Source organism: Cariama cristata, unplaced genomic scaffold (genome assembly GCF_000690535.1).
Source record: "Cariama cristata isolate BGI_N322 unplaced genomic scaffold, ASM69053v1 scaffold4500, whole genome shotgun sequence".
Classification (NCBI taxonomy): Eukaryota; Metazoa; Chordata; class Aves; order Cariamiformes; family Cariamidae; genus Cariama; species Cariama cristata.
Genome location: NW_009593947.1, coordinates 58244 through 71562, shown reverse-complemented (window position 1 = coordinate 71562; position 13319 = coordinate 58244). Strand labels below are relative to the sequence as shown.

At 36.1% G+C, this 13319-nt stretch overlaps 1 protein-coding gene across 1 annotated transcript in view; it reads left to right on the top strand.

Moving 5' to 3' along the window:
* Positions 1 to 234: 234 nt before the first annotated feature.
* The window catches only part of LRRC2 (leucine rich repeat containing 2), a gene marked incomplete at its 5' end in the record, with an annotated part of 48113 nt that continues 35028 nt past the window's right edge, over positions 235 to 13319 (top strand). The window contains 2 exons of the mRNA XM_009696073.1: positions 235 to 454; positions 8169 to 8325. Of these exons, the coding sequence (XP_009694375.1) occupies positions 235 to 454; positions 8169 to 8325 (377 nt within the window). The remainder of the gene's footprint in view (positions 455 to 8168; positions 8326 to 13319) is intronic.

The window sequence follows — 13319 nt, the reverse complement described above, 5'->3', positions numbered from 1 at the left end:
TTTTCTCTGATAGTACACTCAGTGTCCACAAATCCTGCTGATGTGAAATCTATATATAAGTCTAGAAAAATCTAAGCATGACTCCAAGTATGCTTTTTTAAAAAAAAGTGTTCAATACCTTAGGTGCATAATTGTATTTTGTTAAGTACTTGTGCAGAGAAAGATCAAGGTTTAAGACTTATTTGCCATATTGTTTCAGCTGATTCACATAAACTCTTTTTGGCACTATTTCAGGATAAAGCAGGTTTTTCAGGAATGGAATTTCATACTAGAATGCCGGAAGAAAGGCATTCCTCAATCAAAATACCTCAAGAATGGCTTTGTAGACGTCAATGAGAAGATCTTGGACACTTATGGAAAGACTCCACACCTCCAGAAGAGGCGTGCTTTATCAGATGAAGCAAATAAGGAAAGAAAAAAGTTTATTTTTCAGCTTTCTGGAGAGCAGTGGACGGTAAATTTAATGGAAAATATGTTTCAATTTTTAAAGAGTTTGAGTAGCTTGGCACTGTAACTTTCAATCCCCAAACTGTTTTTTTTTTTTGCCAATACATGTCAAATTGATGCTTTTTTACAGTGTTAGAAGTGACAAAAGCATTTCCTATCTCACCCTGAACTAGTGGTTTAGTTTTCAAAGATGCTTATTTTGAATTCTCTACTGATACATGCAATTTAGCCTTCTCAAAAATTTTGGTATAAGCAATCATATTGCAATAAGGTATCTTTCTGTGAAATTCCCCAATGGGTGGAAAGAGATGAAAATAATATTCAGCTTTGTTGGCTTGTTGATGTCTTCTACTACTCAGAGATCTGTCTTCTTGCTCTAATGGTGTGATAACATTTTTCTCAAGCTCTGTTCAAATCAAAACTAATATTAGCATCAATCCACAATGGTCTTGCTGAAAAAAGCACTTTTTACTTGCAATTGTGTTTGATGTGAAATAACAGTTGGGAAGTAAGCTCTGAATGAATGCTGTTTTGAAATTCAGCAAAAGGTGGTTTAGAGTTGTTATGAAGTTTTCTAGAGTTATTAAAGATTTGACTGAAATGTATTTTGAATATACATTACTTTATTAATGAGAAAATTAAGAATTTTGACTTTTTTATAGTTTATAATTTTGAAATATATTTTTGAGATTTTGATTACAAAAAAAAGTCAATTGATAAAATGGCTGAATTTTACTAAAACAATTCTTTTGATTGACCTGAAATTTAATTTTGTCCCAGATTTGACCTTGAATATGAAGGTGTTTTCTTTTTCAGCTTTCATTTTTTTTCTGGCTTTAGTTCATTTCTGAGTAAATATAAAATGGATGAAATTTCTGGAAAATAGAAAAGCCTGGTTCCCATCCAGCTCTAGTAAGGAGACTACTTCTTCAACTGATACCAATCATTCATGTGGTAGAATTGGTTGCTGGAGAGCTATTACGTCTCATCTTTCAGGAACCTTGGATATTGTAAATGATGTTAAAGCTGTATAGTCTTATACTGCACAGTTTCCTATGTTGTAAAGTTTGTAGGTATTTTAGGAGAAAAAAAGAGAAATATTACAGCTCCTTAGACACTGATATAGTAGCAACTGCAAATATTTTCAGTGCATCAGGGAGCAGAGAGCTGCATAACTAAACTTTTCTGTTGCTTACTCTCTTTTGCCAAACCATTGACATTTTGCTTTGTCACCGTATACAAGGCTTTACATTAGGAGGCAAAGTCAGACATACATAATTTGCTCTGTTTTCCAAAGCATTTAATTTCAACTTGACATGCTGAAAGATCACATTTAAGAGATATTGGTGTACTGTTACGCACATTGAGCAGTACACTCCTAACCGCCATGCGCTTTGATTCTGTTTCTGTGTCCTTGCTCACCGTGGCCATAACACGCAACCACTGTGCCTGATTGCCCAGCTCTAGCCTGGTTAACATGGGCTTCCTGTTTCAACAAGATACTGTGACATGGTTCAGATGTCTGCAGACAAAGATAAAATCAAGGCTGCTTTATTTAGAGAAGACCAGTGCTCCTTCAAAATCAAAGAACATTGCTAGTCTCTAACAGCTGAAAATTATATCTAAAATATGAAAATCCACTTGACTAAGTTCTGAAAGAAGTGTATTTCCCCTTATTGCAGAAATTTTGTAAAGATTATATCCGTTGTACAAATCATACCACTTATTTTGCTTTTTTTAATAGCAACTGCTGCTTCTAAACCCAAGACAGAATCAGACATGACACCCTTTTCCCCTATTACTCTTTCACAAAAAAGTGCACTTAGAAAAAAGAATTTCCAGACTATACAACCAAAGCTGCGCAGGCTGGCACTTTGCATGTGAAAAGATCTGTGGACATATGACAGTTTTCTCAGAGAAGCCTGTATATTATGTAGCTGGGAGTGGTGGTATCAATTGTGGTTTAGTTTTTGTAATGTGTTTTGCATGCAGATACATCTATAAATTGAAAGTTTGGATGATTAAGCACTCAGACACTAGGAGAAGTCAGAGGTGGGATTGCCTGTGCAGTTTTACCGGCACATAATGAGCTCTGTTTTCTTTTGGCTCGCCACTTACCGTTGGCAGCAGCAAACAGCACAGCCCTGTGAAGTGTCCATTTGGGAGCTAACTGCTGAATCCTCTATCTCCCTTGTTTTTAACTGATAAGTATTTCTATTATGTTTCCCCTTTCCTCTCAACAATGAAGCGGTAATATGTCCTCTAGACAGTTGATAGCTAAATCTGAGTAGGTTGCTGGTGTGACTTACAGATTTAATTTTGAGAACTGGCCTTGCTTCTGGGCTGTACCAGTTTTCTTTCTGGACACTGTGAAGTTAAGTCTCACAGGGGAGTAATGCCCAGTGCAGAGATTTTTCAAGATCAAAGCAAGTGACTTTACCACATCCTTCCCATAGGTCTCAGTGTAAGGACTCTCACTGGAAACTTCAGCAGCAAATGAACTGAGTCCACAAATCAGCTAATGGTGTTATTTCCAATGTTGCAGTCAATTAGAATGGTAGCCTGTGCTAGACACTAATCAGTGCCTAGGCTGTCTAGACGGTAAAAATATAGAGATGTTACAAAGATGCCATTGTCTTATGCTCTATATCCAGAGAGCATAACAATGAATCTGGCCCACTGATTCAACATTGTTGAGTATGAGCTTAAAAATGGGTTGTAAAACACTCCATCATATGCTGAGATAGCCTGGGCAATTATTTTGAAAATCACCTGGATAGCACTATTTTGAAAATCGTCTCAGATCTCCTTCTGAGAACATTTCTAAGGGAGAAAATCAGAGCAAATCACACATTTTTAATTCCTAATACAAATTCCTTCCTTCAGGACCCCTGTGCTACTTTTTTCCCACCTCTCAAATGTCATTGAAATGATAATGTATTTGCATTAGGTTGAGACCCACTGTTCCCAGGACTTGTAAAGTAATTATTTTAATATGTCTGAGGAAAGATAAATCTCATACAATGAGTAGTAGGTTAGACAAATAGGCACAGAGTACAAGCTAAAGAGAGCAGGACTTCATTTTACAGGATATGAATTCTGAGGAGTTGTATTCTGTTATGCAGATCCATAATTCCTTGTGGATCACTAATTCTTACTAGTTATCATTCAGTTTTAGGCAAATTTTTTGAGACATGCAGTTTGAGCATCTGGACATCTCAAGTCACAATGATTTTCTGACAGCATGATCACACTAAGTTAATGGAAATCTTCTGAACTACAACACTGTAAGTAGAATTGGTATCAAGCCTTTATGCCTGAAGAACATATACTCAGTGAGTCCTTCTGAGTCTGAAAGTCCTCCTGGTTTGGCCATGCCCGTCGAGGGTGGTTATCTTCTGGCTGTGGACAGTGGTTGAAAACTGCAATGATAAGATAGTTTTAGCTTTGTCTGTCAGAGCTCCACCTGGAAGAGGCTGTGTGACAGCATCCTTAAGGTTCAGTGGTCCTTACCTACTTTTTTACATACCAACCAAATTTTTATGACTCAAGTGTCTACATCCCTATGTGGTGCATTTCTGCTAGCTGGGAACAGTAATGAATTAATGTTTGTATTTAGGAAAGAAAAGGTCTTGTAATAAAAAGTGGGCTGGTCTCATAATCTGATGTTGGGAATTAAATCAGACAGGCTTGTGTCTTTATAAAAAATAGGCGGAACGCAGTTGTATTGCCCCAGCCGTGAGTCTCCCAAATCCTGTGTTTGTCAAGTCCCTTGGGACTTGACAGCATGAAAATGGTGTACTGTGTCACAGGTAATTTGAGGTTCTCAAGGTATGTTTCAGAAAAGCTTTTTTTATCTATCAGAGATTTTCAGGCAAACCCTCTGTGAAAAGGAGCTGTATGAGAACTTGAACCCTTTAATTCTGTATTTGAATCAGTTACTTAGGAGAGAATGATGGAGAGTTGATCAAACACTTAATTGAGATCGTTGTACATGTAAACACGTATCTACTGAATTAGATTAGTTCTTCAGAGAAATAGCACTGCTATTAGAGCAGAAAGAAAACTGTGGCAAAATAATACCATGAATATTAATATGAATTTTTAAATGAATTCACTTTAACTCTGTTTTTCCCCTCTGAGTGTTTACTTTCTACTCCTAACTAATGAATGTTTATCCTCTAGTGGGTCAGTGAATTTGAAATGATTTTCAGAAAATATTCAGGAAAAACAAATTTTTGAATTTATGATATATATATTGGCAAAGGAAAGGTGGTGATGTTCACTTAAATACAGACTAGGAATATTCTTGGCTGCTTTGCTTTACCTAAGCAGAGGATCTGGATGCACACCTAATTTAAACAACTTTAATGTCAAATGTGCACGAGTAAATGAATGAGTGACGGTAAAATTCTTTACTTGTTAATTGTGACCTTCTTGCGTACCATTTCTTCACAGAAGAAGGCAGCAAATTAATTACTACATTTGTATTTAGTCTTCCAGTTTTATTATCTAACATAGTGTGTATTTTCACAGAGAACAGAAAATTTCCATTTGTTATTCCCAACTGTTAGTGACAGTGAGGTATTCATTTGCGACAAAGGGTCAAGTAGAATTGCTGCATTGAATGGACAGAGATCTCTCTTGTGCTTATTTAACTTCCACATATTTTTTTTCCTCCCAAAAAGTATACAATTCCTGACCCAGTCAGGTAATACAAGTGACCCTGAGACATACAAGTTTTGGATCTAGATCCAAACTTTCTCCAAGACGAGGGAGATTTGGATCCAAGGTTTTGGTTTGGCGCATGACAAATAAAACCACAGAGCTGGAAAAGAAACAGAATTGAAACTTCTCAGAGCTTTGATTACAATTTTCGGTCAGGCTCATGTCTAGAAGGTAAATTCTCTCCTAATTAGAAATAGTATAATCAGCAATGGTTGTAGGTTTGCTATTTATTTCCTTTTAATACTTTTTTTCTCTCCCAAAAATCAAAGGAGTTTGAGGTATTGTTTTGCTGTTAGAGGCAAAAGACTGGCTATCCTCCAAGTGTCAGTCTTCGTGGAGCAATTTATCAGCAGGCTGCCAGCTTTAGCTTGGCAGCAGATTACAAAAGAACACAAGGGAATCGGAGAGTAAAGCAAATGTAAAGCTTGTGCAAATTTCAGTTCCCATCCTTATCTAGTTTGTAAATGAAATAAAATATCACATCAATTTATGTTTCAGCAACACAAATGAAGTGTATTGTAAGACAGAGTGTGCTAAAAAACCACATTATAGTGAATATTTGTAGACTTACATTTGCAAATTGTAAATATAAGATATAAAGTAATAAACTCAAGAAAGAAAAGTAAGTCAGAGCAATTGGTAGAAGAATGGAACCTCCTTCCATTCTTTTGAAGTCATGTCTGAATGTATTTCAGTTGCTGCACAAGAATATCTTGGTGTTTTAAACTACCATTGATACAGAAGTAAAAATTAATTTTTTTTTTCATTAATAATAAACAGTTTTTTAAATACTTTGGCTTAATTTTTCTAAAATTATGAAGGTGTTTGGTCTTAATCTGAGAGAATGCTTTGTGTGCTGCACTATTTTCAATGTATAAAGGAGAAGTCTGTGGGACACCCTCTTCAGTCTGGGAGAACAGCAAGGCTGTTGGCTTCACAGGGGCAAGCGTTTCCATTTGCTCCCTGCTGTATCGTCCACTAAGGAGCTGGAGATGCTCTATTGTCACAACAAGGAGCAAAAAACCAGTAGGTCAGTAGAAAGACAAAGACAGAACTGGACTGTGGAGAAATAGGGTGGCAAACGGTATCTGTTACCCAGACTTCCTTTTCCCTCCAGTATGATTATTCTGCATCTGCTTTCTCTGTGAATTAGGGTTCTTCCCTACAGTGGCATCTATGGCACTCCAGCTAAATGCAATCCCCTATGTGCTGCATTTTCAATTCTGTACAGGTGGGAAAGACAATACTAATTGAATTTGCAGTTGGTATTTATTCTTTTATTTTGCTGCATAAAAACATGCAGCACTGAAGTGGAGGAGTGGAAACCTACTCCAGAAAGTTGGACAGATTTCTCATTACCAACCCTGAGGCATTTCAGGCATTTTATTTTTTAACTGCCATAAACTGACAAATATAGAAGATGGATCACAATGCAATATACACCTAGTGAGAAAATGAAGCAAGAAATGAAATGATCCATGTCAAATATAGAAGGGCAGGTAGCAAGGCAGAACTGCATATGGAGGCTAAGTGTCTGCATGTGTAAATTTGAAAAGAACTGAAATTAGAGGCAGCAACAACCAAAGAAAGAACAGCTTATGGTCAACAGTTGAGTATATCTTTAATTACAATTAGATGTTTTAATTTAGCTAGGAGTTAAGTAGCACTATTCCTAGTTCAGAAGTTCAGAATTAATAAAAAACAATTAAAATGTGTCACTCTTGTTAATGTCTTGCTGGATCTGTAAAATCTATAAGGAAGAAAAGTGGGCGTTGTCCTCTGTATAAAAAACGGTAATTCCTACTGTGTTATATTCTTCATGCACAGGAAGCAAGTTATTTGGAAGTTATAAAGGAATTACAGGGTGAAACTCTCACATCTCTTCTTATAGAGCAAAGCACCTCATCCAGATTATTTATTTTAGATATTATCAATGCAGAGTGATATAAAACTGCGGACAGACTGGTAAATTATGTGTTGTTTTGAAAAGTGGAGTTCAAATGATCTGACCTTCAACTTTATGATTTGATTTTTGTCTGTTTCAAGTTCAAGGAGTTTGATGACATAATTAAGATGTGTACATCTGAACTGAATACCAATTAACTAAAGCAATTTTGAAATATTAAAGTATTTAAAACTTTTAGTTTCAGTAACTTTTACGTTGGAGATTTTGGACAAATAGAATAGTCTGAAAATTACTCAGAAGCAAATTTATTTGCTGTGTATTTGGAACAATACTAGAATTCTTAAAGAAAAAGATTCTTCATGGCTGAAACAAGACTCAGTTGCAATTGTGGACTGATTTAAAAATTGAGTATTTTCATTCTTCCTAAAGAAATTTAGTAAAAAATTTCAAACATTGTTGAAATAACTTAGGAAAGTAAGTCACTAATTTGAAAAAAGACTTTCAAAACATGATATGTGTGTATCCTATCATCTGAAACGTTTCTGTTCCTTGGACTATGTTCCATCTTGGCAAACAGATTTTGAAACATTGGCGGGTGTTAAGAATAAAGTCACCCTTTTTCTTTTCTTTTTTTTTTTTTTTTGCTTCCTCTTTTTTTTTTTTTTTTTGTGGCAAACCCTATTTAGTTATCCTCTGTACACCCACTCTTCTGTTCCGTGTTGCATTTTACTACGTCTTGATGGGTGAAATAAAGCACTGAAATGTGTTTTAAAAAAATCTTCCAGCTGGTAAAAGGAGATAATATGGGAGACACCAAACAGGTTAAGTGCCTCAGATAGGTTGCAGTTTTAGAGCAAAATGATTGCATTAGCAGTTAAAAAATGAGTAAGTGGTGACAGACAGCTGCAATGTGCTTCAAAGGCAAACAGCTCCTATGAGGGCTTGGCGAACTGCTGTTCTATATCAAGATAAATAATACAAAGTGTTGAGGTTTGACTGTGGAATTTTTCCCCCTGTATTTATAAAAATGGTAGAACAAAATCCTAACTTGATGTTTTCTATTTACCTGTTCTTATTTCATTTCCAGGAATTCCCAGATTCTCTGAAAGAACAGATCTTTCTGAAAGAATGGCACGTGTACAATACGTTGATACAAACCATTCCAGCCTACATTGCATTATTTCAAGATCTGAGAGTACTGGAGTTGTCAAAAAATCAAATCAGTCATCTCCCAGTGGAAATTGGTAAGTTCATTCAAGATATTCGGCTGTTTATACTTATACCATTTATCTATATTGCAGGGAAATGGGCATCTGTGGATATTGTTATTCATTTACTGATAATTGTCTTCTCACATGTTTCCAGTGAACAGTCCCCTCTAAATTTTTACAACTCTCTGGCTGTAATTATATTGGCAAATTGTATGCAATACCGTGTGTGTAGTATGACTCAAACATGGGAAAAAACAGACACATTTTTGTGGTCTGACTATAAGGCAGTTATTGCTTGTATTCAAGTAGATGGAGAGTTCTTCCTGAGAACAGGTGGTGTTTTATGTTCCTTACAGGTTAAGAAAAATAGAAGTATTACAGAATTGTAAAGCTCAAACAAGAGGAATTGAAACATAAGATTGTGGTAAAAAAGAATCAAAGACATAATGTTGCATAAAATCCATCTTTTTAATTTTATAATGGGTTTAGAAATGATAATGATCCCCGTTTAATAAAGTGGTGTGTCCAACATGACATTGGGGGTTTTAGAGAAACAAATTCTTGACGCTTCCATACTTTGGCCTTTTCTTTTTTAAGCTGCATAATAACAAGAATTTTAGTGTTTGGCTTTCCTGTGTTTTCTGATCTTACAATATAAAAAGCTTGTTTGAAAGACTGTAATGGTTTGAGAGGGCTCTACTGCTCAACAGGAAGAATGTTGGTGTAATGGGTGGTATCTTTGAGAGCTGAAGAAACTGGGTGTACTATGAGGCCCCCGTGGTCGAGTCCATGCACCCAGGTGTACTAATACCTCAGTCTTTGTTTTTAAAGGCAGTAGTCCTGCGCTTTACCCATGATTGGTGTTCCTTACGTACACTAAGAACTAACAACTTTCAAAAAAAAGATAAAGACTCAGACCTCCACCTCCACAGTTGTCATAGGTGTAACTAAGAAAAACAGAAGAGAGCATCCTGAAACACAGAAATAAATGCTAGACTTTTCTACTCTTTTTTATTCTTTTTTTACTCTATTAGTAGAGTAACACTCATGCTTTTTATTTATTTACTAACGTATTTTATACAGAAATTTTCCCACTGACATCGAGATATATTTTATAGTTTCAACCTGGCAGCTAAATACACTAACAAATCATGAACAAGACACAAGCAGGAGATAATGGACATAAAATAAACACTAACTGTTTTGTCAGCACTTTGACCATGGAACTCAGACAGGTCAGTAAGTTTAATGGACAAACACCTTCTACCAGGTGCTATGGAAGAAAGGGGAAAGAACATAGTTCCCTTTCAGAGGCGATCCTAAACCATTAAACGTGAAGTTTTAAGGGTTGCTGCTTAACAATTGAGGCAGGAAAAGGCTGAGAAAGTTTTTTCTTTCTTCTTGTAATATTGTACATTTTTAATGAAAATTATTCCCAAGAAAAAGTGATTATGAATGCTAATAAAGTCTGTTTTCAGAATAAAGGCACAAACCCATATCATTCTAGCATAACCAATTCTCTGTAGAGGTCAATGTAGAGGCCATATGAGGCCTTTCTAGGAAATAAGGACTAAAGTTTCAAATGTTTCCAGTAGCAATCACTGTTCTTTCAATTATTTTCAAATGATGTAATTTTCGCTCATCAGTAGGTTTCATATTATTCCCATTTATTCACTTTCCCTCCAATATGGTCATCTCTCTGGCTTATAACCAAGATGTGGCTCTCTTCCTTTCAATGTTTTTGTCTCTGCTTTTTTATGTAAATGTTTGACTGGAAGGGCCAATGAATATTAGAAAACTATTTGCTGTAGGTCCTGCCTCAGACACGATGTTATAGCACTCACCATCCTCCTCTTAACAGTGAACTCTTGGTCAAAATTTTTTTCTTCAAGATTCATTAAATGAGTGTGGGCACAACTGCACTGAACACTCATCTGGAGAGACCTGAATTTGAACCTTTCCTCCTGAGACACTGCATAGCCAAATTAACAAATTTGATTGGCTGTAGATGCTATTTATACAATAATTCTACATCACAGCGGTAATTCTAGCCCATCTAGACAAAGACACAGATTCACTGGTCTAGTTTAAAAAGAAATAATGCAAAAATGCCACTGCAGGACTGTGCAACTGAACTGTTCAGCGCTTTTTTGCTAAAACTGTCTAATGATTTTCAGTCTTAGTGAATGTCCTGTGTTGATAGACAACTTATTAGTAATGCAGTGGAGCTGCTGTTGTTGTTATGGTATAATTTACAGAGAAATATTTACCTCAATTTGTGTAATGGTCTCCTTGTTCACATGTAAGGTGATATGCTTGCAAATGGCTATGCTCTTATTTCATGCACTGTATATATATGCATACAGACATTGACACTAATATGTATTGGAAATGTTCATTATTTTAATAAGATGTTATTGTGAAAGGTCTTGGATATTCTGAAGTTTTTGGATGCTGCTTCAAAATGAAAACTTCCATACTTTTGTCATCTAGCTACTAAATTATCACAGGGAAAATAATCGATGTGGGTTTGGTTTGGGAGCTCTTCCTAAGCAAGGAGTGAGGACTGGGTGCTAAATCAGAAGGTGAGGTTTCTGGAAAGGTTATGTGCTAAGGTATTCATCATTTTGTGCTCTGTTTACAGAGCAGCAGCAGGTAGGTAAATATCACAGCTAAAACATACTTGAGAGTAATGACAGATGGTTAAAGTTGGCAGTGACATGCATGCTATTGAGTCTTTAATCTTCGGACAGAATTGAAGCCAAGTTTAGGCCAACAAATCATCCAGCAGAAGCTAAACTGGTGAGCCTTGTTTGGACTACTTTTAGTTCTCACAAGAGAGCTTTAAAGGTGTGAGAGAACAGAGAATGATAAGAATATTTTCCGTGAAAAAAGGTATTGCTGCTCTGGACTAAAATATCTGCAGGAATTGAAGTTCATGCTTCTGTTTTACCTGAATGCTCTACTCTGACTCAGAGAGAAGACAAACTTGAATCCATTCTCAGATATTTCAGATCACACTCTTAGCTATAATCACCCATGCCCTTGAACAGATCAAATTTGGATCAGAAAACAGATGAGAATAACTTTGATTTGATGATTTTTGTGGAATAGCAAATATTTCCATGGGAAGCAAATAAACAAAAATGGAGAAAACTGCAAAATGGAGTCTCAAACTTGCCAGGTCTGATTTTCCCAGGAATAACACAAAAAGTCATGAGCAGGGGTGTAGCTGGGAGATTTTCTTGGGCAATGGCTTCTGGGTGAGTTTGCAGTTCCAGCTCTGACTGCATGGCTGCAGTGCAGTCGCTGTGTATCAGTTAGTACTAGTACATTAGTAATTGCTATAATTGAAAATATCCAATAGAATATATTCCCATATTCATATAGAAGTACTGAACAGCATTTTCATGTGATCCCAAACCTTTGTGCTGGGATGGGATAGTGAGGCTATATCAGGATTTTTTGTCCCACAAATTATTCATGAAACATCTCAAAGAGCTGTTAATAAAATATTTGTACCTCATTATGTTCTCTAACATTTTTGATATGCCAAATATTTAAAAGGAAAAATAACTGTGCTTTTGAGACATATTTTAATAAGAAATCACAGGGATTTTTTTGGACTCCTCCCTACCTCACAGTACAAAATTTCATTTGTGCATACCATTAATCCAATTTCCTAGAACTCAGAGGGGAAAACTATAAGTAATACAGTTTTAAATGACTTCTAGATACCTAAAATAACTTTTTCTGTTAATAGATTCCCAGTGTGAGTTTCCAAGAAGAAAACACATATTCTCAGTTTAAATGCAGTCTAGTTCTGAGAAGTTGCAGACTCATATCTTATTCTTGCCATTTATTCAGTATTGAATATTATCTGTCCAACAGCTCAGTCTTGTAAAGAACTGAGGAAAAATTTGTTTATATTCCCCATTTGAACGGGAAGTATTAAACACCTCTGTTGCAAGTTGGCTATTCTTACGGGGATGCCAGCTACTTTAAGGCTAGCTGCCCAAATGATGGCTTGCTTGCACTGGGACAGCTGATAAGCTCCTGAAAATGTAACTCTTGGTTAGTCCATCACAAAAGTACATGTACTTTTTATTGGACCGACTAGAGAGGAAATAATCTTTTTTATTCATCTGCTTAAGCTATCAAAAATGGGAATATTGTACCAAAACATCATATAAACATACTGGTTTAACAAATTTCAGCGTCATTGGATCTTACAAAAGCCAGTACTTTATTAAGCTGAATTTCTTGAGGGATTTTAAATAGTGCCATTGAGTACAGAGCTCAGACTGTAAACATGGGCATGGAAACTACTCATTACATAAATTATTTTTGCCAAAAGTTTCCTATCTATTGACTTTGTCATATTGCTTTATGTAACTATATTATATATAACAATATTAGAACATGCTTCTTCTATACAGGGCAGATTGGTATTAGCAAACTCTGTGGTTTATTTCTCAGTCTTCACTAGGGTCCCAGTGGGAATGTTGGAGGCCCTGCGCACTGTTCTGGTTTTGATAGCAAAGTTTTATCCAAGAAGAAGCTTTTTCAGTTTTCAAGGAGATCAAAATGTATTGTTCTACCCTTCCTGAACAGTTTACTCTGTGTTTATTTCTGGTCCTCAGAAAATATTTTCCAGTCCAGAGACTGAGCTTATACTCTACTTTGCCCTTGGGAGATACACCTTTTTTTCTGGAGATCACTATGGAGATCGCAGTCCATGTTTCAGCTTATCTGCTGACATGAAAAAAGGAAGTTGCCCTACATTTTTTTCCCTGAAGGTATCTCTCTCTACCGTTCAGCCCCCAAGAACTTCTTCAAGTTTTTCTACCTCTATTTTGCTACAGGAAAGCCTTTTATTCCCCTCACTTACATTATACTGTATTAGAAACAGTGTGGCCAGAAGGACTAGGGAAGTGATCATCCCTTTGTACTCTGCGCTGGTGAGGCCACACCTCAAGTACTGTGTTCACTTTTGGACCCCTCACTACAAGAAGGACATTGAGCTG